The sequence below is a fragment of the Triturus cristatus genome, chromosome 12 (genome assembly GCF_964204655.1).
Source record: "Triturus cristatus chromosome 12, aTriCri1.1, whole genome shotgun sequence".
In the NCBI taxonomy this organism is placed as follows: domain Eukaryota; kingdom Metazoa; phylum Chordata; class Amphibia; order Caudata; family Salamandridae; genus Triturus; species Triturus cristatus.
The window spans coordinates 75,005,053-75,031,755 of record NC_140595.1 but is presented as its reverse complement, the minus strand read 5'-3'; the positions used below and the strand labels follow the sequence as shown (position 1 = coordinate 75,031,755).

General features: G+C 44.3%; 1 protein-coding gene and 1 long non-coding RNA gene across 2 annotated transcripts in view; one reads left to right on the top strand and one right to left on the bottom strand.

Annotated features, from left to right (window-relative positions):
- Positions 1 to 236: 236 nt before the first annotated feature.
- LOC146772584 (olfactory receptor 1L1-like) lies at positions 237 to 1,184 on the top strand. Its single transcript, XM_085637013.1, has one exon. The coding sequence runs from the start codon at positions 246 to 248 to the stop codon at positions 1,182 to 1,184; it is 939 nt and encodes a 312-aa protein (XP_085493139.1). The 5' UTR covers positions 237 to 245.
- Positions 1,185 to 7,849: 6,665 nt separating this feature from the next.
- LOC146772583 (uncharacterized) overlaps positions 7,850 to 26,703 on the bottom strand; it is a 30,024-nt gene continuing 11,170 nt past the window's right edge. Inside the window, exon 2 of the long non-coding RNA XR_014972391.1 lies at positions 7,850 to 10,071. This is a non-coding gene — a long non-coding RNA (uncharacterized LOC146772583). The remainder of the gene's footprint in view (positions 10,072 to 26,703) is intronic.

Sequence of the window (26,703 nt, the reverse complement as noted above, 5' to 3'; positions counted from 1 at the left end):
GTAGTAAAATGTAAGTGATTGCCCAATGACCCTTATTTCAGACTGAATATGTCTAGACAATAAAATGTATTGCCCAGAACTAGACATAAAGTTATGTTTTGAAAAGCTTATCAATCCTATTGTGCAAGATTGACACCTAATATCTTGACACCAGAGTTGGGCTAGGAAAGTGTCACTTCAAAATTCCCGCTTAGGGATTGGGCAAGCAATAATCCTCTGTTTAAATCTTTCAGATGAGTCTCAAAATGGAGAGAAGAAACCAGAGCTCTGCCACAGAATTCATCCTCCTGGGGTTCTCCAGTCACCCAGGATATCAGATCCCTCTATTCTTTTCCTTCCTATTTATTTATGCCATAATCCTGCTGGGAAACCTGTTGATCTTCATTGTTATCAGAATAGACTCTCGACTCCACACACCGATGTACTTCTTTCTGGGCCTTATGGCCTTGGTAGACATCTTTCCCACCACCTTCATAGTGCCAAAGCTGCTGGTGGACCTGCTGTCAGTGAGGAAGGCAATTTCATTCTCAGCTTGCATCACACAGCTGTATTTTTTTATTTTTTTTGGCAATATGGGCAGTTGCCTACTGGGAATTATGGGATTTGACCGATACATGGCGATATGCCACCCTCTTCATTATATGCGGATCATGAGTCAGAGGTTCTGTATAATATTAGTGGTCTGTGTTGGGGTGATCATCACTATACATTCATTGGTGCACAGTATCTTGATCTCCAAATTACTCTATTGTGGATCCAATGAAATTCAGCACTATTTTTGTGACATCCCACCTCTTCTGAAGCTATCCTGCTCAGACACCTCCACTATCGAGCTTTTACTCTTCACCGAGACTACTGCAATCTTGCTAGCACCTCCTCTGTGTGTTCTACTCTCCTATGTTCGGATCGCTGTAGTCATTTTTAAAATGAAGTCCGCCGATGGGAGGAGGAAAGCTTTTTCCACCTGCATATCCCACTTGATATGTATCGTCATAGCTTACGGTCCACTGCTTTTTACATACATCCGTCCGTCTTCGGCGTACGCCCTTGATAAGGAAATTGGCATAAGTTTATTGTATATCATGGTGATCCCTATTCTAAATCCATTTGTATATAGTATCAGAAACAATGATGTGAAAGAGGCATTGAAGAAAATGAGAAGTAAAATGCAATGTCATGAATAGATCTTTGAGAAGAGAAAATAAAATAATCAATATTCTTTTAACTGTCGTGTTTTCACAGAATTTGGTACTAAATATGGAAAGGCTGAATAAACAACATCTACCTCTGGGAGACAGATTACTGCTGCCGAGAAGCCATTTAATCCAAGCACAAAAAATAGCTTGTCATTCCCCCCCAAAAAAAGTCACAGGGCCCAATTGACACGGTTAAATACATGTGTGAATATCATTTTACAACCAAATTACCTTTTTTCACACCCGCTAGGAATCCACAAAGGAATTCCTGGTGGAGATACATGAATTTACTACTGCAGTTTTCTCTACCATGAATGCAGAAAATCTGCAGTAGTAAATCACATTCAAGGTGTGAGAAGTAAGCATTCCAAAGCGCGCACTACTTTCTTTGTTTTTGTAAAGTGTATTATTATAGCACTTTCTACCCCTAATGAGGCATTGGAGCGTTTTGTGGCGAGTACAACGCTACTCCGAAAGCCAAGATTAGTGGTTAATAGTTGGTAGATTAGTAATGTGTTTTTTTCTTGTGCATTAGTTGTGTTAGGTTTGTGCTCTTGATTTCTTGTGTGTTTAGTAGAGTTTAGAGTAGGGCTATAATGATTAGAATGGATTTGTAAGGGAAAGTAGTAAGAGGTCTTTGTAAGTAGTGGCTTGTTGTGTGTGCCAGATAATTTACCAAACACTGAATCAAATACTTTCCATTATGACTTCACATACTGGATGGTAAGTGTTACGGGTTATGCCCAGACTTGCTGGGGGTATAGGGTAAGGGCTTTCTACATGTAGAAAAAAGAATTTCTCTGTAGAGAAAAAAGTGCATTTGAATAGGAGGCTCCTAGTCCTCCTGTCCTGAGTTTGTCACTATTGAGTACTCTGCACAGTGGATAAAGAACATTTTTGAAATATAGTAGAACATTCTCAGAAGTATGCAAGGATACCTGCATCTGGCACAGCTTCCCAGTTGTGCTTCTGAGCAAGGCCGGACTGGCCGTAGTGGGCACCGGGCGTTTCCCCGGTGGGCCGCTATGGTAATAGCCAGCTTTGGGCCAGTTTTGGGCCCCTGGCGCCGGGGGTCGGCAAAATCGGTCCCCTGTAACAAAACCGTCCGAAACCGGCCCTCGCAAACTGCTCAGCTGCACCCCCCCCTCACCCAATGCGGGGGCCGGCTGAGCAGTTTGTCAGGGCCTGTTTCGGTTCCCAGTCCGGCCCTGCTTCTGAGAGTATTTCTGAATCCCCAAAAACTTTTAAACTATGTTTGTGTGGAAAACGCAATCTCTGCCTATACATTGGCTACAATCACTGGAATGCTGAACTGCAAGGGAAAGAATACCAACTAACCTGTATATGTATTAGAAAATAGAAAATATTTTAAGGCAGACCACGTTCCTCAAAGAAACTTGTGTGCTTTAAAAAAAAAAGACTTCAGTCTTAGAAAACTTTAGGGAAAGCAGGTAATGGTCCCTTGGGCCACTTCCTCCGCCCTCCAAGGTGCCACCGTGATTTACATAGGGGAAGGGCTTCATAGGTGACCCCCTCTCCTTTACGAGGATAGTTTCTTGAGCAGAGGATGATGTAGTCAAATCTGCATGGACCATTGATCAGGCTGATTCTAAAATGTAGATACCCCTCCTCATAGCAACCCATGCCTATCATAAGAACATTTCACTACAACCTTTCAACCCTGTCCGACCCTCATTCAAACTGAATCATCAAACATAAACAGGCCACCTCATCAGCCTCCTCTTTATAATCCAGGCAATGTCCCTTCAGCAAGCCAGTGTTGAGATAACAAGGTGCTCTTGTCACTTTAAGAGCAACTTGTTATTCACAAGCGCCTTCTTGCTATTCACGAGCCCCTCTCACGGGCGATGTATTCATTCAAGTTCCCCTCACATTCTGCCGTTCTCGTCGCAACTCCTGTAACTGCTAAATCAGGCAGATGCGACGAGAGCGTTGGAGTGACCGGTTGTGGCCTGTTTATTTCCACGCTTGCTTCTTGTAATAAACACTTTGACTTCAAGTGCAACGTTTCCTGCAATTTATTCGACCTCCACAGCCAGATATTTGTTACTTTAGCCACATTGTCAGCGACTTTCTGTACAGGTATCAATTCAAATCCCATTAAAATCGTATTTGCAAATGGCCTTTGGTGGAATATTCCAAGCCAAACTGTAAAGCTTCTTCTCTCTCGAAGATAGGCATGGACCTAAAACTTATTTCTGTATTGACAAAGCTAGTTTGTAACATCAGTTCAACATTTTAGTGCTCTAGGGAAGCTGACAAAAGATTTGTAGTCTCCAAGATGTTTGCCAGATATGTGTTTTAGCACCACAATGTTTCAAACTTTTCAGGAATGATCTTACTTCTATGGATAATAACACAGTCATTGTAACAAGTACTTCAAATGTACTTCAGGCTCTCCCAGACAAATTAGTACAATCCTGAGAACGGGTACATTCTCGACCTCAGTAAGATCATGTACAAATGATGCACCAAAGGAAAATGTTGAAGATCTAAAGAAAATTCCTCATAAACCAGAAACTGAATCAAATAAATAGTTTACATTTTCCAGGTGTTCAATTCATTGAGAGCAAATGCTGGACAGGGCATAAAAAGAGTTCCTGTGCCAGGCCCATCAGGCAACGCTGAATGTTTTTTAAATTTAGATTTGGAAGAGCAACAGATTTAACAGATTTAGAAGTGTTTATAGACACCTCAAGCTGCCCTCCCTTTTCCTCAAAAGAAAGGTTTATGCTATTACAATTGATGTCTGTGAGTCCACTTAGGTATAAGCTATGTGTCTCTAAAAATTGGCAGCCAATACCTATTATTCTTGGGTACCATTTAGTGTTGCAACAGAGAATTAATCTATCGATATGTTCTCTATGATCCCACAATCTCCTTTAAACAATAGTACTGTCAACAGTATTGAGGAAAGCCAGGTCTCACCAGTTGTATAACCACAACCTATATAGACAATGAGTGTTGAAGACACAGACGCTCTACTCCCTTGAGTTCATGTCTTTCTGGGTTGACACTGTGGGTGTTATCTTTTATTGCCTAGATGCCATCCTAAAGAATCTCTGTAAGGAATGTCTTAAGGATGTCAGGTCTTCTAATCATCAAGCATATAATACATTATGCCCAAACCATCAGTGTGGTAAAACAATCAGAGGCTGATTCAAAAGACATAGAAAGTCATTTTTTGAATATTTTTCTACGCCAATCTCTCCCATACCCACTTCAAGAAAGACATGAATTCAAATATCAGAGATCCAAAAATGCTTATCGCACCGATATTCCATCCTATGGTCAAAAGCAAATTCGACTTCCTATACAAGGCAAATTCTCCTTGCATCACTGCCAATGATGTGAGTAATGGCTGTTGCATTCCATCTAGGTGTGATTTGCTCACGTTTTCAATTTGCTTTTTAAGTATTATGTAAGAACAAGGAACAACGAAATATAGTTCATTTGAAATATATATTGTAGAATTGTAACTACTCTGCAGGTTCCCCTGTGTAGCCAGGTTTATTTTTTTAATTGTATTTTTAATGTTCATGATTTTACATGGCTATATAATAATGTAATAGCTTGACAGATTGTTTTTCTAAATAAATATTTATCATGACGAAAGTGTTGAAGCAGTGCTTCAGTTAAGTCCTTTGAAGGTGTAGATATAACTATAGCAAGTCAAAACATTTACAAAAATAGTCCAAAAATGCCAAAGTCTATAGATTTTGGTGTGTTTAATGTTCGGCCGAAGGCTATAGATTTTGGTGTGTTTAATGTTCGACTACTAGTTTTTGACCTCAAGAATTTTTCTTTTAAGTGGCTGCCAGACTTTTTCCTCACTTCAGTACTGTTGTGTGCTCACCCTCACTCCTGGTGATCAGCAGGATTCTGGGTCATTTGACAGGAAAGCTGTCCTGCACCTTCTGCACAATTGACTCTGCAATGGTGGCTTGGTCCATCAGTCAAGACTCAAGGTTCACTCCGACAATTGGTAATAGGTTAGAATCCTAGATTTTTTAACAAAGTAATCACACACAAGAAAACAATGTTTGGTGAGGGCTGTTTCAGAAGAACAGTGGCGGCTGCTAACTGTTAGCAGCAGTGGGGCGAGGGGAAGGAGCGGGGGGAGTAATGGGTTAAAAAAAATCACTTACCTCCAGTCCAGCAGGCTGTCTGGCCGCCGCCTCTCCTACATCTTCTTCCTGGCTTCTTGGGGGAGACAGGAAGCAGGAGGCACCAGGGCTCCCAGACTCCCTGCAGCCAATCACAACGCTATATTGCAGCACTGTGATTGGTCTGAGCACTGTGACACGGCGCTCAGCCGGGGGCTGGAGGGGTGGGCATGTTCTCCATGCAGGCTGTAATGCAGCCTGCATGGAGAACACGCTATGTGCACATGACTGTTTTGGGGGCCCAAGAGGGACGGCCAAGCACTCATGATCACATAGGGAGTGCCACCACTAGTCCACCTGCTTTGAAACCAGGCCCGCCCCACAAAGACGCTGCAACAGGGAAAACTAAAATGATAATGACCTCTAGTTGTTATCATATTATTTTTCCTTTTTTTAAACTGCAAAAAAAGTGGGATGACCCTTCTACGCCTTAGCGGACGAGCCGTCACTACTTCAAAATGCGTGTCACACTGCCCTGTTGCCATCTTGCTGGCCGCCTGATGCTGCCAGCTTCCTCAAGCAAACTTGCTGCACATCACTATAAGAAGGTGTACTGGGCAACCCCTCTTTCGTCGACTCCAATATAAATACTAGTAAGAGAATTTTTAGGATGGAGGGTATACCCTATATTTTATATGTTGGGACTCCTATTCAGCGAGGCTGAAATGTTTTGTCACCCCTTGCCATGCACCGGGACAAGCAAATGTCAGGATCTATATCATGTAATTCTCATTGTTATGTTAATCTGAGCATTAAGTGTGTGGTCACCTTGGGTTGACTCTTGGTTCCTGTGATAGATTTCAATCTTATTTATTCTTGAAATAACTATTGTAATATGATTCAACAGTGGTGTTAGCTAACGTTTTCCATATCATAGAACCTAATTTATCTGGAATTGCATCAATTAACTACTCACTTTGTAAAAAGCAAATGAGAAAGTGCAGAAGGGCACATATTATGGCTCGACTTTAACCCCACAAGAATTCACAAAGGAATAAATGGGATATCCAAGTTCTTCATGTGTGGACATCATCAAAAAAGTTACAATCATTTACAATTCGTACATGTCTTACACTGCCCCTTTGTACATTTGTCCTCCTATGTTGGTCGCAACATGATTTGGAACTAGACAGTCCTCAAGTTGAAAATCTTTTGCACTTAAATAAGGTGAGACTACCCGTAGGCACGTATACACGGAAGTTAGCTGAACACACAAAAGGAAGTTGGGATGAGGCCGCAACCACTCGTCAATCTCCTTGGCTGAGTGGCTAATGTTGCAAATGCAAAAAGGAGCATAATATAGATTCATGGTGATGCCGATTGGATTTTCTTGGAGACCTAAAAATATTCTTGGACCATTTTCACGATGCATATGGTGGTCGCTATCTGGGGTCTTCGATCAACCATGCTCTTGTTTGTGTATTCCTGAAATTCATTCAGGTTTGTCTCAGGTGTTGTGTCTTCTTAGTTAGGGGATGTTTATTTCTTAAAATGTACCCCAGTAAATATTGTTTATTTCACTTTTTCCATCCTCTATCATTTCAGATAGACCCATACAGCTTCAGACCTCACTACTGCTCCAGGCTACATCATTGCACCAATTCTGTTTATTGACCCCATCACTTTGGGTAATACCATTAATATGCTGCTAAGCTACAGCCTTGGTGATAGTACTCCAAGAGATCATGGATATTTGCCACAAAGGTAGTTGGGTGCAACAAGCAGCTTCCTCACGACCTTGCAGGCGAATAATCATGCATATTTATTTTTACGAACTGTTGGACATTAAAATTGATTCCAGGCAATTTTGGTAGAAGTGGAGAAGAGGCAACATCCATGCTGGATGCATGGATCTAACTTGTCATTTTTATGCATCAATTCAAGCATTTGTGATCTGAGTGATAAAGTGGTTACACTGACTTATAAGAGTTTTTTACATTCTTTAGACTTTGGCAATGATGTCTACCACACCCTCCTCAACACCCTTGTCACCAGAATGGGTTTTGATGGTGTCATCTTGCAATGCTTCATGTCCTACCTGAACAGAACTCAGCTCATCCAAATGAGCTCCTCTGGATCATTGTTGTACAAAATCCCCATCTTCTGAAGGTGACCTTCAACCTTTATATAGAGCTCCTTGGGAGCTACACTTAACTAGTCTATAGGTCACGACCCTGGACTTTAAATAGACGTCAGCTTTAAAAGTCTTGTCCCAAAAAGATGAAAACACTTGGCACCAGCAGGATCTGCTTTACACAGTCAATGCCTTTCTATGAGGACCAACCTTCAGAACTGCTCAGAACTGGTTCCATCCCATCTCGATTGAGGGAACTCTCTGCAGGCTGACATCAACAAAACATACCTAACAGCCTGATAAGCAACCTCCATCTTTTTGCTGGCATTAAGAAAAGTCTCTAGACATATGACAACATTACCTTCGCCTTCAAACAACCCACAGATTCTTACTCCAATGCACATCACCTTTAATAACTTGTACATTGTCTACAAAGCATTCAGCTCTAGGCAGCTGTGGCCACCATAACATGTACGCTCCAAAAATGTCACAGGTGGCAACTATTATGCTTCACAGCCACAATTAGGTCAAACGTACCCCAAAAGATCTAGAAAGTACTTTATTATGCCTGGATGTAAGCAGTAGCCAACACTGTGCCAAGAATGGCCTACATTGTGCCATGATGACAAGGGGGAAATAGATGCCAATGGAGGTGTCATACACAAGAGATTGCTGCCAGACATTTACGACCTAGGAGGATCACTACACTAGGCACACTCGCTCACTCACTCACACATGAAGACACCAACTAGGACAAATGAATGTACTCATATACACAAATGAACACATCCGTGCACAAACAGACAGATCTGCCCATAGGTGCTCACTTTCCACCCATTCACCAAAGCAAATGAAGTCCTTAACTGTCTCTCTCCAGCGCTAGCCACTGGTGTTCCTTGCTCCACAGCTGCCCCTGCGGCCGGCCTACACAAATCACTTTGGCTTCTCAAGTTTTGCACTCATATCAAATCTTCTTTGCTCTGTGCACCACACAACTTTAGTTTTGTCACAGCTACATTCTCTCTCTCACAGTGTGACAGTTTATGTGACAGACAGAGCAAGAGAGAGGCAAAGTCCTGCCACTAGTTTCCTGCTTTTCACTCCTAAGATCTGCAATCAAGCTGCAGTGATTCCACTGTGCAAGAAGCAATATAAGTCAACTTTGGGCCCTCTTAATGGGGGTCTGGGCAACACTTCAATGAGCACATTACTGGCTCTTCGTGAGCTACTTGATCGGGGCGCTTGGTCCAGATGAACCAAAAGACTTACATAACCCACCATTAAATAAATTAATATATCAATGTACATTCAAGAAACATCTCAGATACATCAAGGGTGGCAAGAGAAAGTTGCTCTCTTTGCTCCATAAACTTAGCCCAGACACTGGGAACAAACATGAACATATTACACAGAGTACACTAATCTAAAGTCAGGAGTGAGGATATTAACTTGGATGGACCAAGATGGTCCTCAAATTTGGGCTGATAACTATTAAAAATGTCATGATAATACCCCCAGTACCACAACTTGAGCCACTTTTATACAATGCTCTGTGGGGACACAGAGGCAGTATTAAGCAATCAGCTGAAGATGCATTGCTCAGAGGCAGACATATGTTCTGTGCAATTGGAAAAGGTAAACATACAAATTGTGCAAGATTGACTCATGACAATCTGAAACTTGGACTTAATTTCTTTGGTTGGTTGGAAAGAGTGGGAGAGCTGAGTAAACAGGTTTCAGAGTGTGAAGACACAGGAATGATGGAGGATATCTGACGGTAGAACTAAAAAGGATTTTTCTCATCCTTACAGATCAGTACTGAAATGGAAACAGAAAAGCAGAGCATTGTCACCAACATCATCCTGCTGGGCTTCTACAACCTTCCAGAGCAGAAGACCCTCCTTTTCTTTGTCTTCTTCATTAGGTGCATAATGATCTTGCTAGGAAAGCTGACAATCTTATTTTTAATCAACTCTAGTCTCCTCAGACCCATGTACCTTCTCCTGCACATGCTGGCATGTGTAGACATCTGTCTGACATCCATGTCAATGACGAAGCTGTTAGTAAACCTCCTTTCAGTGCAGAAGGCAATTTCATTCTTGACTTGCATCTTCCAACTGAAGTTTCTCCTTTCACTTGGAAACATGGACAGTTTCCTTCAGGGAAACATGTGCTGCAAACAATATGGGGCAATACGGCATCTTCTGCATTGCGTGCAGTTTCTGAGAAAGCGCCTCTGCATTTCACTGGTGCTCTGTGCATTGGTCATCACTGCTGTACATTCTTTAGTGCCCTGTTTGATGTCCTCCAAGATACCCTATTATGACTCGAGAGAAATCCATCAGTACTTTTGTGAGACACCATCTTTCCTGAAGCTGTCATGTTCAGACACCACCAATGACAAGCTCCTGCTTTTCGGTGGGATTACGGCATTTATTCTGATGTCGCTGTGTATACGTGTTGCTTATGTTAGGATTGGTTTGGTCATTTTGAAAATCAAATTCTCTGATGGGAGTACAAAAAACCTTTTCACTTGGGTCTCCCATCTCATCGCCATGGCTCAATTTTATGTACACTGGCATCTTGTATACCTTGGTCCATCATCAGCTCTCTGCTGTCATAAGGAAAAAACGATTAATCTAATGTACAGTAGGGTGACTTCTAAACTGAACAAATTTGCGTACACAATCAGAACCAATAAAGTGAAAGAATCATTGAGAAAAGTGAGAAACAAAATGAAATGACTTTGATACTTCTTTTCAAAAGGATCAAAGGATTACATAACCCTAGAGTTCATCTACTTTTTTCAAATTCATATCATAAACAAGCATTGGCAAAGGTAATACGTTTGGCAATGGAAACCAGCGTTTCGGCTTTGCCAATGGCTTTTTTCTTTCATTATAGCTTATATAATAGTCTATTGTGGCAGAAATGTTCGAGTCCTCACCGATTTCATCTTAAAATTGCCTCAAAGCAAAAATATTTAGTGTCAAAAAGAATACACTGTCATTGCAGCCTCTAGCATGAAGGGACCTACTTTGTGTGGTGATGTCCTCCTTGTGAACGGGAAGACTGTTGTCACTCAAAGTGAAACTAACCAATGGATGAAGCTGGCTGACCAGTTCTCCCATGTTGCATGTTGGAGCAGGCAGAAGAAAAATGCAAACATCATAACAACAGACCAATGGCTATCTGAAAACCTATTTTGTAAATATACTGTCTATAGAATTTTGGTAAAATCATTAGGTCTTGCCTAGGACTCGATCTAAAAAGAGAAAAACACAAAAAAAAAATAACTAATGGCGCACATAATTTATCATCCCTCCTCTGACTATCATAGATACCACCTTCCTGAGCACAATCTGTTCTGGTTACGATATGTAGAATGCTGTGAGCTTAAGAAGAGGCGCACCTTTGTTTTGTCTGTTTATTATTCCCTACCAGATGATGAAAACCTACCACTTTTCCATAGGAAAATGACTGCATACCCTAAGATGGTAAATGATCCTTATCCTATGTATTAAGAGTACAGTCACTGAGGTGTCATAGTTGCATTCTGAACAATTATTTCAATGAGGAAAAGTTTAAATCGACTACTTAACTGAGGATAGATCCAGAGTGTATTTTCTTACCTACTTGTGATGGGAAGTCTGGACAATCAATGCTGCATTTTACATTTGTTGTGGTTATTATTCTATGTAGCATTTCCTTCTTCCCCTTGTATAAAAGCGTAATATTATTAACTTTAGGGTACGCCTCAGTATTTTCTTTCAACTTATAGATGAGGAGGTAATCGTCCACGTAGGCGCTTTTTTAAGGGTAGCGTTACGAGTTCATGGAACCATAAATACTGAATAGGCTCACAGAGATGATTGTTGCACATCTTTGCACATTTTTAATATGTGATTTACATTTTAGCTCTCTGTTTTTATCGAATTGTGTTTTTATAATGCACTATATGTATTTTGTTGTACGTCTTGTACTTTTATGAATACTTTTGGTATTCCAATAAAGTTATTGAACTGAACATAACTACTTACTTAAGTTACCAATAAAATCAAGTGGAAAAGACATTTATCTTATAAAATAAAAATACTCACATTTTTTAAAAATATTCCTTATTTTAGTAAGTTTGGTAACATAAAATAACACAGTTGGTAGGATATTTACCCATTGAAAGGTGTTTCAAAAACACAGATGTTAGAAATGGGGGTCTCTAGTTGGCAGAGGTAGATACCTTTGACCAAGTAGGGGCCCTTGCTTCTAGTCATGTAAAGGGGGTTACACTCCTGGATAACCCCTGCCCACCCCCTTGGTAGCGTGGTACTCTGAAGGCAAAGTGTGTCTGTGCCCAGCCAAAACCAATTCTGTCCTCCTGGGTGCAGCTTCCTGGCAGGCGGTGGAGACAGCATTGTTTGAGAGCAGACCTGGCCCAGGCAGCTCAAAAGAAATCTCCTCCCCCTACTCTCTATTCTATGAGGGCTCAGGTCAGTGAAAGGAAATCTACGCCCCCTACTCCCTATTTAATGCAGGTCCTATTCAGCCCAGCCCTGACCTATCAGACTGCTGGAGCCAAGGTTCTCTCCAGCCCCCTGTCACTCACAAACCAGACATGAATACACAAACCTAGCAGAGGCATACTGGATGGTTAGGCAAGAAAATACCTACTTTCTAAAAGTGGCATTTTCAAACACAGAATGTAAAAATCACCCACACTAAAAGATGTATTTTAACATTCTGAGTTCAGACATACTAAACTTTATTTTCCCATCTTGTTCCCTGGGTCAGTTATGATTATAAGATGTTATAATCAAACTGCCCATTCTGGCCTATGGGAACAGATTGCCTTGCAAAAGTGAAATACGAAATTGCCTATAATTCACTATCAGGACATGCCACACATACCAGGCCATGTCCTACCTTTTACATAAAACGCACCCTGCCCCTGGGGCCTACATTAGGGGTGTCTGATATGTAGAATAGGGAAGGGTTAGGGACTGGCAAGTAGGTGCAATTGCCAAGTCTACATGGCAGTCCTAGACTGCACACAGGCTCTGCAATGGCAGGCCTGAGCCACACTTTACAAGCTGCTTCTGTGGGTGGCACACCCAGTGATGCAAGCCCACTAGCAGTATTTGATTTACAGGCCCTGGGCACACATGGTGCACTGTACTAGGGTCTGACATGTAAATCAAATAAGCCAATCATGGAGTCACTAATCCAATACAACAATTTACAATAGGGAGCACTTGCACTTTGGCACTGAATAGCAGTAGTAAATTGCCCAAAGCATCTAGACCAGCAAAAACATACAAGACAACAGTGAAAAAATGGAAGGGAGACCCACGCCAATGGTGCTAAGTCTAACACGTGTCCCCTCCAGCTGAAATGTGGGGAGAACTACTCACCCCTTGGGAGTTCTCTTCACTAAGGCGGAAAAATCTGGACAGCCCATCAGCATTGGCGTGTTATGCACCAGGGCGGTGTTCCACCGTGAAGTTCATCCCCTGTAGGGGAATGGACCACCTCAACAGCTTTGGATTCTCACCCCTCATCTGTATCAACCATCTGAGGGGCCTGTGGTCTGTCTGAACCCGGAAGTGAGTCCCAAGCAAGTATGGTCTCAACTTCTTCAGAGCCCAGACCACAGCAAATGCCTCATGCTCAATTGCTCTCCATCTCTGTTCCCGGGGAAGTAACCTCCTACTGATGAAGGCTACAGGTTGGTCTAGGCCCTCCTCATTCATCTTTGAAAGTACAGCCCCTACACCATGCTCTGAAGTGTCTGTCTGTACAATGAATTCTTTCGAGAAGTTGGGTGCCTGAAGCACGGGCGCCCTGCACATGGCAGTCTTCAGGGCATCAAATGCTTTCTGACAGGTGTCAGTCCAGTTTACTTTCTTGGGCTGCTTCCTGGAAGTCAGCTCAGTCAAGGGTGCAACAATGCTGTCATACCCCTTGACAAACCTCCTGTAGTACCCAGTAAGTACTAAAAAGGCTCTCACCTATGTCTGGTTCTTGGGGGTTCCCAAGCCAGGATGGTATCAATCTTGGGCTGTAGGGGCACCACCTGGCCGCTCCCAACCTGGTGTCCCAAGTACACCACAGAACCCTGCTCAATCTGGCACTTACTCGCCTTGCCCGTGAGACCTGCCTTCTGCAGTGCCATCAACACTTTCCAGAGGTGGCACAGATGCTCTTCCCAATTGGGCGCTGAACACTGCTATGTCATCCAGGTAGGGGGCACTGAAATCTTCCAGTCCAGTCAACACCTGGTTGACCAACCTCTGAAAGGTGGCAGTGCCATTCTTCATCCCAAGGGGCATACCCAGATTTGGTAGTGCCCATCTGGTGTGGAGAATGCTGACCTCTCTTTTGCCCCATCAGTTAAGGAGATCTGTCAGCACCCAGACATCAAATCAAACGTACTGAGGTACCAGGCAGCCCCTAACCGATCAATGAGCTCATCAGCTCTGGGGATGGGGTGCGCGTCAGTCCTTGTGACTGAATTGAGCCTTTGGTAGTCCACACAGAACTGGAGTTCTGGCGTGGCACCTGGTGCTGCAGCCTCTGGGACCAAAACCACTGGGCTGTCCCAAAGACTGTGGGAGGACTCAATCACCCCTAACAAAAGCATCTTGGAGACCTACTCCTTGATGCAAGCTCTCACCCTGTCAGTCACTCTGTAAGTGTTGTGCTTAACAGGAGGACTGTCCCCAGTGTCCACATCATGGACTCACCAATCAGTGATACTGGGAGGCAGGGAGAACAGATCAGAAAACTGTCCCAACAGTTGGCGACAGTCATTCTGCTGTTCTGGGGTCAGGGTGGAAGAGAGGTTTACACCATCCACTGACCCATCTTGCTCTGTCGCAGACAGGAGGTCAGGAAGAGGCTTAGTCTCCTCCTCCATTCCATCATCTGTTGCTAGGAGTATGCCCACTTCGGACCTCTCCAAGTGGGGCTTCAGGCGGTTGACATGTAGGACCCGCGCAGGGATCCTAGGAGACTGCAAGTCCACCAAGTAGGTGACATTGCTCTTGGGCTCCACCACCTCAAATGGTCCAGTCCACTTATCATGAAGCGCACAATGCTCCATGGGGGCCATGACCCACACTTTCTGGACAGGTTGAAGCTTGATCAGAGTGGCATTCTGATTATACCACCGCTTCATCTCTTCCTGGCTGGCTTCCAGAGTCGCCTGAGCGAGTAGCCTGAAGCGCCTAGTTTGGTTTCTGAAGGCCAGCATGTAGCTATATACATCCTGGGAAGGTTTTCTGGGAGCTTTCTCCCAGCCTTCTTTTACCAAACTCAGAGGTCCTCTTACAGGGTGACTATTCAGAAGTTCAAAGGGACTGAACCCTAAGGACTTCTGTGGCACCTCTCTGTAAGCAAAGAGAAGGCATGGCAAGAGGACGTCCCACTTACGCCTCATGTGTTCCTCAAGACCCATAATCATGCCTTTGAGGGTCCAGTTGAATCTCTCAACCAGCCCATTACCTTGGGGGTAGTAAGGAGTGGTAAACTTATAGGTTACACCACACTCCTGCCACAGGGATTTCATATACTTGGATATGAAGTTGGTATCACAGTCTGACACCACCTCTCTGGGAACCACACGTGGGAGAAAATCCCCATCAATGCATGGCCTCCCATGGGGGCAGTCACCGACCGGAGAGGGATGGCTTCTGTGTACCAGGTGGCATGGTCCACCAATACCAGGATGAACCTGTTCCCCACGGCTGTCTTGGGATCCAGAGGCCCCACAATGTCAATGCCCACCCTTTCAAAGGGGGTGCTGACCACAGGGAAAGGCTTGAGAGGAGCCTTGTACTCTTACCAACTCTTACCACTTGCCTGGCAAGTCTGACAGGTCCTGCAATGAGTATCTGAACTCTTGCGCATTTGGGGCCAATAAAAGTGGGTTACAAGCCTTTCGAGGTTCTTGTCCTGTCCCAAATGTCCTGCTAAAGACACATCATGAGCCAGCCCCAGTAGGAAGGCTCTGAAGTGCTGGGGTGCCACCAGCACACAGGCTGACCAAGGCTCAGCAAGCTTAGGCTCACTATACAGGAGACCATTCTCTCAGTAGATCCAATGTGAACCAGACTGACCACCTGCTGCCTACTTTGTGGCCTGTTGCCGCAAACCCACAAGAGAAGGGCACTTCCTCTGCTCCTTGCAAAACTCTTCCCAGGAGGGTTCTCCTTCCTGCTGCCAATGGGTCAGCTCAGGCAGGTCCCCCAGTTCAGCTACTTGCTCCCCTGTAGGTTCCAGGGCATCCCCCTCAAGGTCTGCCTCCTCCTGGATCGTGAGAAATGGATGGGCTGGTTTCTCACGCCCCCTGCCTCTTCTCTTTAAGGCAGGCACCTGGGCCACTCTTTCAGGCTTTAGGTCCTCTTGAACACCCTTACTGGCTGCCATGGACTGGATGGTCACACATGCCTACTCTGGCAAAGCCAACATCTCTAAATGAGCACTTCGCTTCACCCTAGCCCAAGGGGAGCTCTCCAAATCAATGCCCAACAGACAGTCAACAGGCATGGCTGGCCTCAAATCTACTTGAAGAGTACCTGGGACCCCCCCCCCCCCCCCACGTAAAGGGAACCTGAGCCACCTTGCAGTGGCTCTCTGTGTTGTCAGCTGCAACAACCGGGTAAAATGCTTTGGGCATCACCTGCTCTTCAGACACCAGCCGACAGCTGACAGCTGTCACACTGACTTTGGTGTCTCTAAGAGCCTCAACTCTATGGCCATTGATGGTCACCCACTGCCTGTATTATTTTGTGTAATCAGGCAGTTAGGTCCTGGGGACCACCTCACAGTCTCCTAAAGAGACAAGGAACATCTCTGTGGGACCCCACCCACCTTGGGCACCCAACTCCTCCCCCAGGGCAACATTAGCCATCTGCCGGGGCGGTGCACTCGTGGGTGCTGCTTTTACTTTCAGGGGAAATTGAGGATCATAAAAGCATTGGCCCACCAGACCACACTTAAAACATTTTGGTGGTCCCTTATGAACAGGCTCCTCTGTCGGGGCCCCGGACTTCTGCTCAGGGGGAGGCTGGGAACCCTTCCATTGGTTCCCTTGGGGATTACTTTGGGGCCCTTTCTGGAACTCCCTCTGTTTACCCTTGTCACCCCACTCTTCTGCTGGGGACCCTGCCCACCTTTGGTGAAGTCTCCCATATGACCCTTGTGGACCCGGATACTAACCCAGCAGTCCGCCTCCTCAGCAAGCTTCCTAGGTTTAGTCAGCTTGCTATCAATAAGGAGCTAGCGTAGCTCTAGAAACCATTTATTGAACAAGTGCTCCCATGCAATCAAATTATAGAGCACTTCAAAATCATTCACTTTGGTACCCTTCACCCAACCATCCAATGCTCTGCCAAAGAAAGAAACATATTCTACCCATGTGCTTGACTTCAGTTTCTTACAATTCCCAAACCCTTGTCTATAAAGCACTGGAGTCAACCCATACCTACCTGGACATTAAGGCTTCCTTCATGTGGACATTGGAATTCTGATCCTCAGAGGGAAAATCTAAAAAGGTATCCTGCCCATCACTGAGGAACCGCCCCCACAACTCCGCTCCCTAATTCTTCTCAGGGACCCGGTGGGAGGTCATAGCTACCTCATAGTCCTTAAACCATTGCCTAATATCCTCATGCCTATGGAACTCCTTAATCACCTCCTTGGGAATAAACACTCTTGTTTCTACAGGCACGGATAGTGTGCTGCCACCAGACGGTGTAATTTCTAAGCTCTAAGCCTTGAGCTCCAATTCCCTCAACATTCTCTCATGCTCTAAATGCATCCATTTGTCCTCCAAGGCCAACTTCTTATTTTCTAACTCAATTTGCCCACCCAGTTTGAGCTTGGCTAGCTCCATCTGATGCACACTATCTCTCACCCTGTCCTCTAGCTCTACTGGGGACAGGCCCTTGGAAGAAACACTGCTACCTGGCCTGGAAGGTACCCTCTCCCTGGTCAGGCGCAATGGCCCATCTAACTGCCCATCTGTATTCTCTGCCTCTTCTCTAGGCTCTTCAGTATGCTCAGTGGCTTTTCTAGCTTCCAAACAGGCCCTCAGCGCCTTTTGGAATTCCTCCTTCATGGAGAGGCCTGTCATAGAGATATCTTTTTACAGATGGTCTTCAGCTGTGGCACAGTGTAACCATCCACCTTTTCTTCCTGAAAATCTAAATCTTCAGGTGCAATGGATGGTGCTTTACTCATGGTGACAGGAAATTGGCAGTTCTCAACAAAAATAGAAGTCCCACGAAAAAAAAAAGTTCTACCAAAAAGTATGTGGACGCGTTATGGTCTGCACTCACTAGTAGTGGACACCAATCACTGTATATGAATCACAAATGCAAGTCCAAATCCTCACCGCTGATCACCAATGTTAGACATGGGGGTCTCTAGTTAACAGAGGTAGGTACCTTTGACCAAGTAGGGGCCCTTGCTTCTAGTCAGGGAAAGGGGTGTACACTCCTGGATAACCCCTGCTCACTCCCTTGGTAGCGTGGCACGAGCAGACAGGCTTATCTCAGAGGCAGTGTGTAAAGCATTTGTGAACACATACAGTAATACAGTGAAAACACTACAAATGGACACTACACCAGTTTATAAAAATAAGTAATCTTTGCTAGACTTAACACAAGACCAAACAACAAAAATCCACAATACTGTAATAAAAATATGACTTTAAAATGGTAGAAAATAGCTTAGTTCAATGTAGATGGTAAATGCAACACTTTACTTTCAAAGTACCTGGGATGCGTCACGCAATACAAACAAAAGGGTCGCAGGGAAGTTGATGCGCTGTTCCTTACACTCAGGGGAGTGGATGCATTGGTTCCTGACTGCAGCGCAGGGGAGATTATGCGCCGCTTCCTTACTGTGTGTGAAGTTGATGCGTCATTTCTTATTGCGGCCCGGTGACGATGGCAACAAGATGACACCTAGATGCGAGGTGACGATCCGGTGCGATGCGACAAAATGGTGTCTTTGATGCGATGCGACAATGAGGATGCGATGCGTGCATGTCCGACGGCCGTGCGTCGACTCGGTGAACTCTTGAGCCATGATAGGCCCTGCGACACGCTTCTCCGGTGATGTGACTGCGACCTCTGTGGCTGCGACACACTTCTCTAGTGATGCAACACGCTTCGCCGGTAATGCGACGGCAAACAGCTGCGGTGGCGACACACTTCTTCGGCGATGCAACGGCAACTGCTGCGTCGGTGACACTTCTTCTTCTTCGATGCGTCATGCTTCCGGGTCCCAGCGACACGCAGTCACCAGAGGGCCCAAAACAACAGCAGGCACCTCTCTGCAGGCAGAATTCCCAGCAAGGAAATTCAGGGGGAGCTTCAAGCCTGTTGCAGGGATTCTGCTTTTGCACAGAACTATGCGCAGGAGACCAGGACCTCAGAGAATTGTGGTGTACCAGAAAACTCCCCTCAGAACCCAGAACCCCTTATCCGACTAGCTTAGTATCCCATTTGTTAGCCTAGATCTAGCTAGGCGGTCCCAATGTATAGACAAACCAGAACAAGCGACTTAGATATTTCTCAGGAGTGGTGGGAATCCGAAATACCTGTTCGTACTTATTTGTTAGTCCACAACATAATAATACAGACACGGTAAAGTTTAAAGAGTTTATTTTATAAACCTCGAGTCCAAGGATGCAGTAATTTGGCTAACACTAGCAGACTAACAGCACAGATCAGAATCATAAGCATTATTACAATACCATATAGAATGAAAGGAGCAATCATACTATTAATGACAGTGGTATACGGCCACACTCCTTTCACTATAATCTAATACATTATTATTATTAGACTATTAGAAGGTCTCTTAGACTAACAGGGGGGACCCCATACCGTATAGATCAGCTTAGTAGAATCACATCAAAGGATCAGCTCTCACAGCATGCATCAGCTCTTCTGTTCGAATGAATGTAAAACCAAACTGTTCTGCAATATTAAAGACGCTTGTCCTTCAAATATTGGCAGCTGTATGCATGATATGTCTAACAAGTGGTACGATCAATCTAAATACAACACTCTGTACCTTCTAGTGACCCAGACGCGTTCTTTGCATGATGTACAGACCAAGGGCACATTTCACGGTTAAGAATGTGAAACAACAGTTTGTTATCCTGTAAGGCAAAGTCGAGTCAGCATTTCTAAAATGAATAACACATAACAACAGTGTTGTGTGCAGCGCAGCAGAAACGACAAGCTTGCTTGTTAACCATGATCTCGGTTATGCTAATTAGTGTTGTAAATAGGGCGTGGCTTAATCCATCTCACACCCCCCCATGATCGGAGCACTAACCAATAGGGATACACTTATCAAGAACGCAGAGTTCAAGTGATTTAGAGCGGAACCAAGGGCATATAAGGTAAGTGTAAAGTCCGAGAATAAAAATAATGTTTGTTTAGAAAATGAAAAATGATGTGGTAAAAAATAAGCAAAATTTTCGTAGAAAATTAACAATTCTGGATGCAAGCTGCATTGACAATGTCAATCAGTCAATCCATGAAGGTATATGCACCGTACGTTGCGACTGCTTCCAAGAGGAAATCATTGGAGCGTTCCGCAAAAGTATCTGCTATCCAGTTGAGCAAGGGAAAGGAACACACATGTTCATCAATTATCGGAGCATCCAGCACCATGATAGGACAACTGTCAGTCTCCTCAATATAACTCCTTTCAAGGAAATCAATAGCTGCCTCTCCGATATCCCAGTTTCCAAGGACTCCGTGTGCATCACCCAAAGCCATAAACCCGACACCAGAACAGTCGAATTCATGAGCCACTAAGGGACACATTAGTTCATCAAAATCCGGGTCAGGTGACGCCAAGTTTGACAGGCACAAGTCCAGAGCCCATTGGAAGGGACAATCTAGGCAATGAAAAACAGGTTGCACACACGTAAAAAGAGAAACCGGAAAGACAATCCATACTTGACGCTTAATACCGCCAGTGGTAAGGTGCCGTAGAAATCAAGCATCCGGCTACGAAGATGGAGCAAGCGCAGCCTTCTGTCTTGCAACTCCCGGTGTGCAGCCATATCGAAGTGCGCAAATCAACAAGAGGATCCCAGCCACCAAAGCGAGGAGCAAGGGGAACCCTCCGAAGACACTTGAAAAAATAGAATGTAAAAATGCGGGGATCACACCACAAACAGTCTGGAAAGATGTCACGAGGCCGGTGCCCACAATTTAAAAAAAATGAACAAGGCCAGTCGTAGACGAAGCATTAAAGATAGTTTGAATCAAGGTTCCAAAATGGAGGGGGAGGTCGGTATTTAAAAGAGCTTGTACCTCCAGTGCGTGTGTTCGCAACATTAAGAAGAAATGTTTCACGGGATGAAGTCAACGCAACCTCTTTTTTAGACAAAAGAGCCCTTATTCTGCTCATCCTATTGAACTCTGCGTTCAAGGTTGGAATCGCTGGCCAGATGGATATGTCGAGTCGGCCTTGCGGGGGCGGGAAAAGGACGTTATTACAGCAAACTACTTTTTGTGAAACAGTCACTATGTAAGGAATACCCACTAGCATCCCACAGCAAGCTTCACTATTTAAAAGCAAATAACTACCGTTGGCAAGCAGCTTAAAAGAAGACGTTATAACTGGCATTGGAATCCCCTTTAGGACACAAGCTAAATTAGGAGCGTGTATATTGCAAGCGCCATGTAATTGTATATGTCTGCAAACAACAGAGTGATCAGGAGCGGAATTGCATTCTTCACCTTTTAAGTAAACTTCCTTGCCATCCCTCACGCATCTGTAAGTGAACGGAAGTGACCAAACTTCATGCAGAAACGCATCACCAAGTTGTTCATATCTGCCGATAGCATAATGTTTCATGCACGAACTAAACTTGAACAAACTGAACGGTAAAGTTACTAATCCGTGAATTAACCACACGGCTGAATTTAACTCAGCTACAGAAAAAGGTAAAGGTTCTAATTTTTCAATGTGCAGCAATGCATAAGTTGCATCTTTCATGGACATGAACTGCTGTTTTTCAGTCAAATTAAACGGAAGGAACAATGATGAAATATTCATGTAATCCCAAGGGACTTTCCCTGCCTTTAACGTTTGCAATGTCCATGCAAACTGCATAATTGAACGCAACTGATTTTGACCATGATACAACACAGATACATCATCTTGCACAATGTCTACGACAGAAGAAACAATATTATCTAATGTATAAATTCTAGAAGACAACGTATTAATACTATTATCTATCACAGCCAATACTTTTTCCATATTGGCCTGGTCAATAGCACGTAATCTAGAAGCAGCTTCAATTTGCGACAATTTCCAGATTTCATTGTAAATAGCATAAGCCCATCGTTTAGACCTGCCATTTGCAGGACCCTTAATAAAATCATTTAAATCTATTTTGTCATTTAAGCGTGATAAATGAAGCTTAACTGAAGTTAACGTGGAATGTTGCAGCCATGACTGACATAATTTACCTACAGAGTAGGTAGTCACTGTGTGTGAAGATGTAAAACGAGGGTCAACCCTAAGTTGTGTATATCCTGGAGCCAAATCCAGAAACCGACGTTGACAGGAATCTGAGCTAGTTTGCCATATCAACCAACCCTCAGGATTCAATGTCGAAATATTGAAGGTGCCATTGGAAACAAGCGACTGCAACATAGTAAGGGACAGATCTGAGTGATTTTCCCAACCTGGATAAGCACCCAGATCAGGGATCGAGGGGGTAATTAATTTTTTAGATATAGCCAATCCAAAACAGGTGGTCTGAAAAATAGATGAATTTAAAAATAAGATATGGTTTGGGATAAGACAGGCACGATGCAAAGCTTCTGTTCCTTGTACTTGCCATGGTTTAGTTCCCCAAACCGATTTAAGATCGACAGTAGCTTTCCATACGTCATAACCTCCAATAGCCAATTCCTCCATAAAGGATTTGGAATATAATAATTTTGTGTGTGTCAGTCTGACCTTAGAAGTGGGTTCTACCGCTACCTTAAAATAAAAAGACTCAGGGTTTGACACACTAAAATCCGAAAAGTATGTGAATTTTTTCAATAAAGTGGCAGAGCTGCCGGGCATAGGGACAGGACAATGTTCCCATTGTGTGAAATTAACAAAATTTCTAAAAGTATTTGCTCTGTGTAGGAAATGTGTGCCATAATGTTGAAAACAAAACTGCTCATCATAGTTTGCAGTATTTAAATACAGATCTTCAGCATCAAATGCAGCATAATATTTTAAATCAGAAAACAGTGCTTCTATTGCTTGTACATCCCAATCATCTGAGCGGATGTTTTGTTTAACTACATCACCCATAGAAACACGAAAAACAGTTGGCACATTAATAACTTCGGAGTGACCATGAATTTGAAAGTTCACCGCATCCCAAGCAATCCCATCACGTACAGGCCAGGCGGTGATGTTCACAAACGTCTGGTCTCTTTTCATGATGTGTGATGAGGAATGGGGGGCCAAAGTTCCATCAATTAATTGAATTGTAGAACGCTCATTCAGGTAGTGTCCATTGATAAGTCTAAAAAACACTACCACAAAGCCAATTGTCATGAATAAAAAAATACAAATCAGCACCAGCCAGATGTAAGTCCAAGGTGCAACCAAAAAATGTCTCTTGAACCAGGCAAAAAAATATAGAAATTTTGGAAGGGGCAGTGGAAGTCAATGATTCAGTTTCAAAGGAAGACTGGGACTGGGCAAGTGTTGTTGTATGTAATAGGGGCAAGGCGACTTCTGCAGGATAAGCATACTCAGGATCAGCGGGCAAACCACCAGCAGTAGGTGGCGGATCAGTAACTGTAATCATCTCAACGGAAACTTCAGGCACGATGATAGAGGGTGGCAACACAACAGAGTTTCTCAGCATTGAAGGGCAGGAAACCGAAGGTGTCATACTATGGAGAATCGGCCACCCTGTGTAGCTTGACATTTTCAATTGAAATGTACCTGTTTTCCTTGCGACCAGGAAGTGGTGGTAAAACAACTGTACGTGTACCCAATACTCCAAGCACCGGGACTGCTGCACGATAAGAGGGGCCAAACTCCTTCTTGTTCTCCACCTTCTCACGGACCAGTTCACCAACTCGAGGCAGCCAGCCGACCACCGGAATCAGGAGCGCTTCTTCAGATGTAGAGGGCACATGTTCCTTAGCTAGAGTGTCTCTTGCTTCTTGTAGATTCTGTAATACAGCACAGTGGTCATCGAGGTCAAAAGGCGCCGCAGCTGCCGCCATGTCTAGACCATCAAGGTCCGGAACAAACATTCTCACTCCAAAGAGCATCATGTACGGGGTCCGCCCACCCAGAGACCTTCTAGGGAGATTATTAAGTGCACGTTGGACGTCATACAAGTGGGCAAGCCAGTTCCGGCCTGTACCTAACACCTTGGCTGTCAACGATTGCTTTAGGTCACGGTTTATCCGTTCCAAAACACTATTGCCCTCAGGCCGGTATGGAGCCAAAAATTTGACTTGGACCCCCAAACTTCTCATTGCCTCTTTGTAAGCCTTAGAGGCGAACGCCGGGCCCTGATCAGAGTGAAGGGTACCACACGCAAAACTCCCTATAAAGACACACAATGCTTTGATGACAGTCCTGGCATCAGCACTCCTTTGTGGCCACACCCACAGAAAACGTGTGCACGAATCCACTGCAACCAAGATGTACTTGTACGCAGTATCAGAGGTAAAAGGACCGCAGTGATCTAAATAAACACACGCTAGTGGTTGATTAGATATATGCAGCTCCATTGTAGGTGGACGCGCCACAGAAGAAGGTTTGATCTGCTGGCAAATGTCACAATTAAGTACATAAGCCCGCGCTTGTTTATACAAACCGTACCACCAGTAACGCTGTTGCAAAAGAGACACAGTTGCTGATACTCCAGCATGCGCAGACGCAACACCTTCGTGGGCAGCTGTTATCAGATTTGGTCTGCAGTCCGCGTTGGGATCAATCTATCACCAACGTCGTTAATCCTCACTAATGGGACTTTATCAGGACTTAAGTGATAATGGTATCGAGAAGGGAAACCTCTAGGGAAGTTTGTCCCTGTCTCAGAAGCAGCTATAGCTGCTAAGATGTCTGCCTCTATCTTAGATTTTGATCTTGTAACTGCTGCTACTAAATATGTCGCCACTGCTGTTTTAGCTGCCTTGTCAGCCAAACTGTTACCGACAGCATGGACACCAACTCGTTGGTGACCAAGAGTGTGAATTACATCCACAAGTGGCAGACTCCCTTTGAGTTCCGACACTCGAGCCCAAAGCGTTTTGTGCTTCACTGCGCTACCTTTGGAATCACGAAAACAATTCATAATCCAAAAAAGTATATTGTCGTTGTAAGATTGAACACAATAGTAAGAGTCACTCACTATAAGAGTAGTGACTCTGTGATCAGCAAACTCAAGTGCAAGCACCAGAGCACGAAGCTCCGCCAGTTGCGCGGTACAATCACCCAATGACTGCGTATGTACTGCATCAGATTTGAACTCTCCATTCACGAAAGTACCGACTACAATTGCGCAAGCCGCTGAATATGCGTGCCTTGATCCAGTTGCGGGTTGCGCCGACCCGTCAGTGTATATGACACAATGGTATTCCTCGATGGGGCGCAATGACTGTGGAGCAAGATGAACGAATTCATACTCCAAACTCTCTTGAGTCTGCAACGCCGCGTCAAAGATGTATTCGACGTCTGGCGAAGCCAAGGAGGTTGCCCATTGTATCCACCTTGGATGCAAAGCCTTAGAATTTGGTACACTAGCTTTAGTGACTGCTTCAAGAGCAGGAAACGGTGTTACCACCAGCATGCGTTTTCCTTGTGATAGCGCTTGTTCTTTCAGGATCGCCATCTGAACTGCTGTCAAGACTTTTTCAACAGTGGAAAATCGCAGCTCAGCCGAAGTGTACAGATGAAATTTGTAAGCAATGGGGACTGTGTCACCCTCATTGAACGTTAAGTACGTGAAACCTTCCGCGCCTGGAACAATTCTAATGACCAGGTTGGTGTGGTTGTCACAAGTTTTTAGATATTTAGCTGTAAGAAGATCAGTTTGCAAAGTATATAATGCCAACGAGTGCTCTGGCAGCCAGCAAGATCTGGTATAAGTTGGTTGTATCAAGGCATAAAGTGTCTTGATACGGTGGGCATAATCAGGAATGTAGGATCGACCGAAATTCAGGAAACCCAGCAAGGATCGTAGTTTTTTCAGTGTCGTAGGGATACGAAGGTTTGCGCATTTCTCAAGGAACTGCGGTGCCAAGCCTCGACCTTCATTATTGAGTTTGTACCCCAAGAACAACACTGTAAATTCAGCAATGTGCGACTTCTTAAAGTTAAACTTGTAACCGAAGTCTGCAAACATAGTCACTATGTTATCCACACGAGCAAGATGTGGAAGCAACTCGTCGTCTGTCAGATAGATGTCATCGACATACGAGTATGCTTCCGGGTCTACCATCTCCAAGAGAGAGACCACGCGAGCGGCAAAAACTCCAGGGCTGTTTTTATAGCCCATCGGGAGCCTCTTGAACAATTTTTGTTTGCCACCCGAGGTGAATGCTGTCCACTCATAACTAAGAGGGGCCAGATTATGGCAATAAAAGCCATTGGATAAGTCGAGCGTAGTTTTGAAACGTTTTCTCACAAGACTATCTACGAGAGCCAAACTATGAGTATTTTGTACCGCACACGTCCGGCAATGTGAGTTTAAGTGCCGGTAATCCAAAACTAGGCGGTACGACCCGTCAGGCTTCGTTACAGTGAATAAAGGATTATTCATGGGTGACACACATGTCTCAATCACTCCTTGATATTCCAATTGTTCAAGGATTGACGCGACGTGAGGTCTAGCCTCGCGACGCATGGGATATTGGGGTTGAGGCTGGGAATCGGATCGCAATAGAATCTCGTGATTGGGAGAACATTTGTCCCAACCAACCTGATTACGATATAACGCAGGCGCAAGCACCTGCGCCCACTCCCCGGCTAACCTAGTAGACTCCTCCGTGGGCACTGCGTGCCCAAAGGAAGGAAGTATAACTTCCTCTCCCCTAGGGGCGTCCAAAACGAAAGCCGGAGGCCAATCTTTCTCCGCCAAAAGAATATCATATGTGGTGGTAAGATTATCCCAAAAAACCACTTTAATTTTACGTTGTATGTCACCCTCAATATTAAGGACTATTTCAAATAA

Excerpts from the sequence above, each read along its gene's own strand:
- LOC146772584 (XM_085637013.1), top strand. The coding sequence starts at position 246 with ATGGAGAGAAGAAACCAGAGCTCTGCCACAGAATTCATCCTCCTGGGG.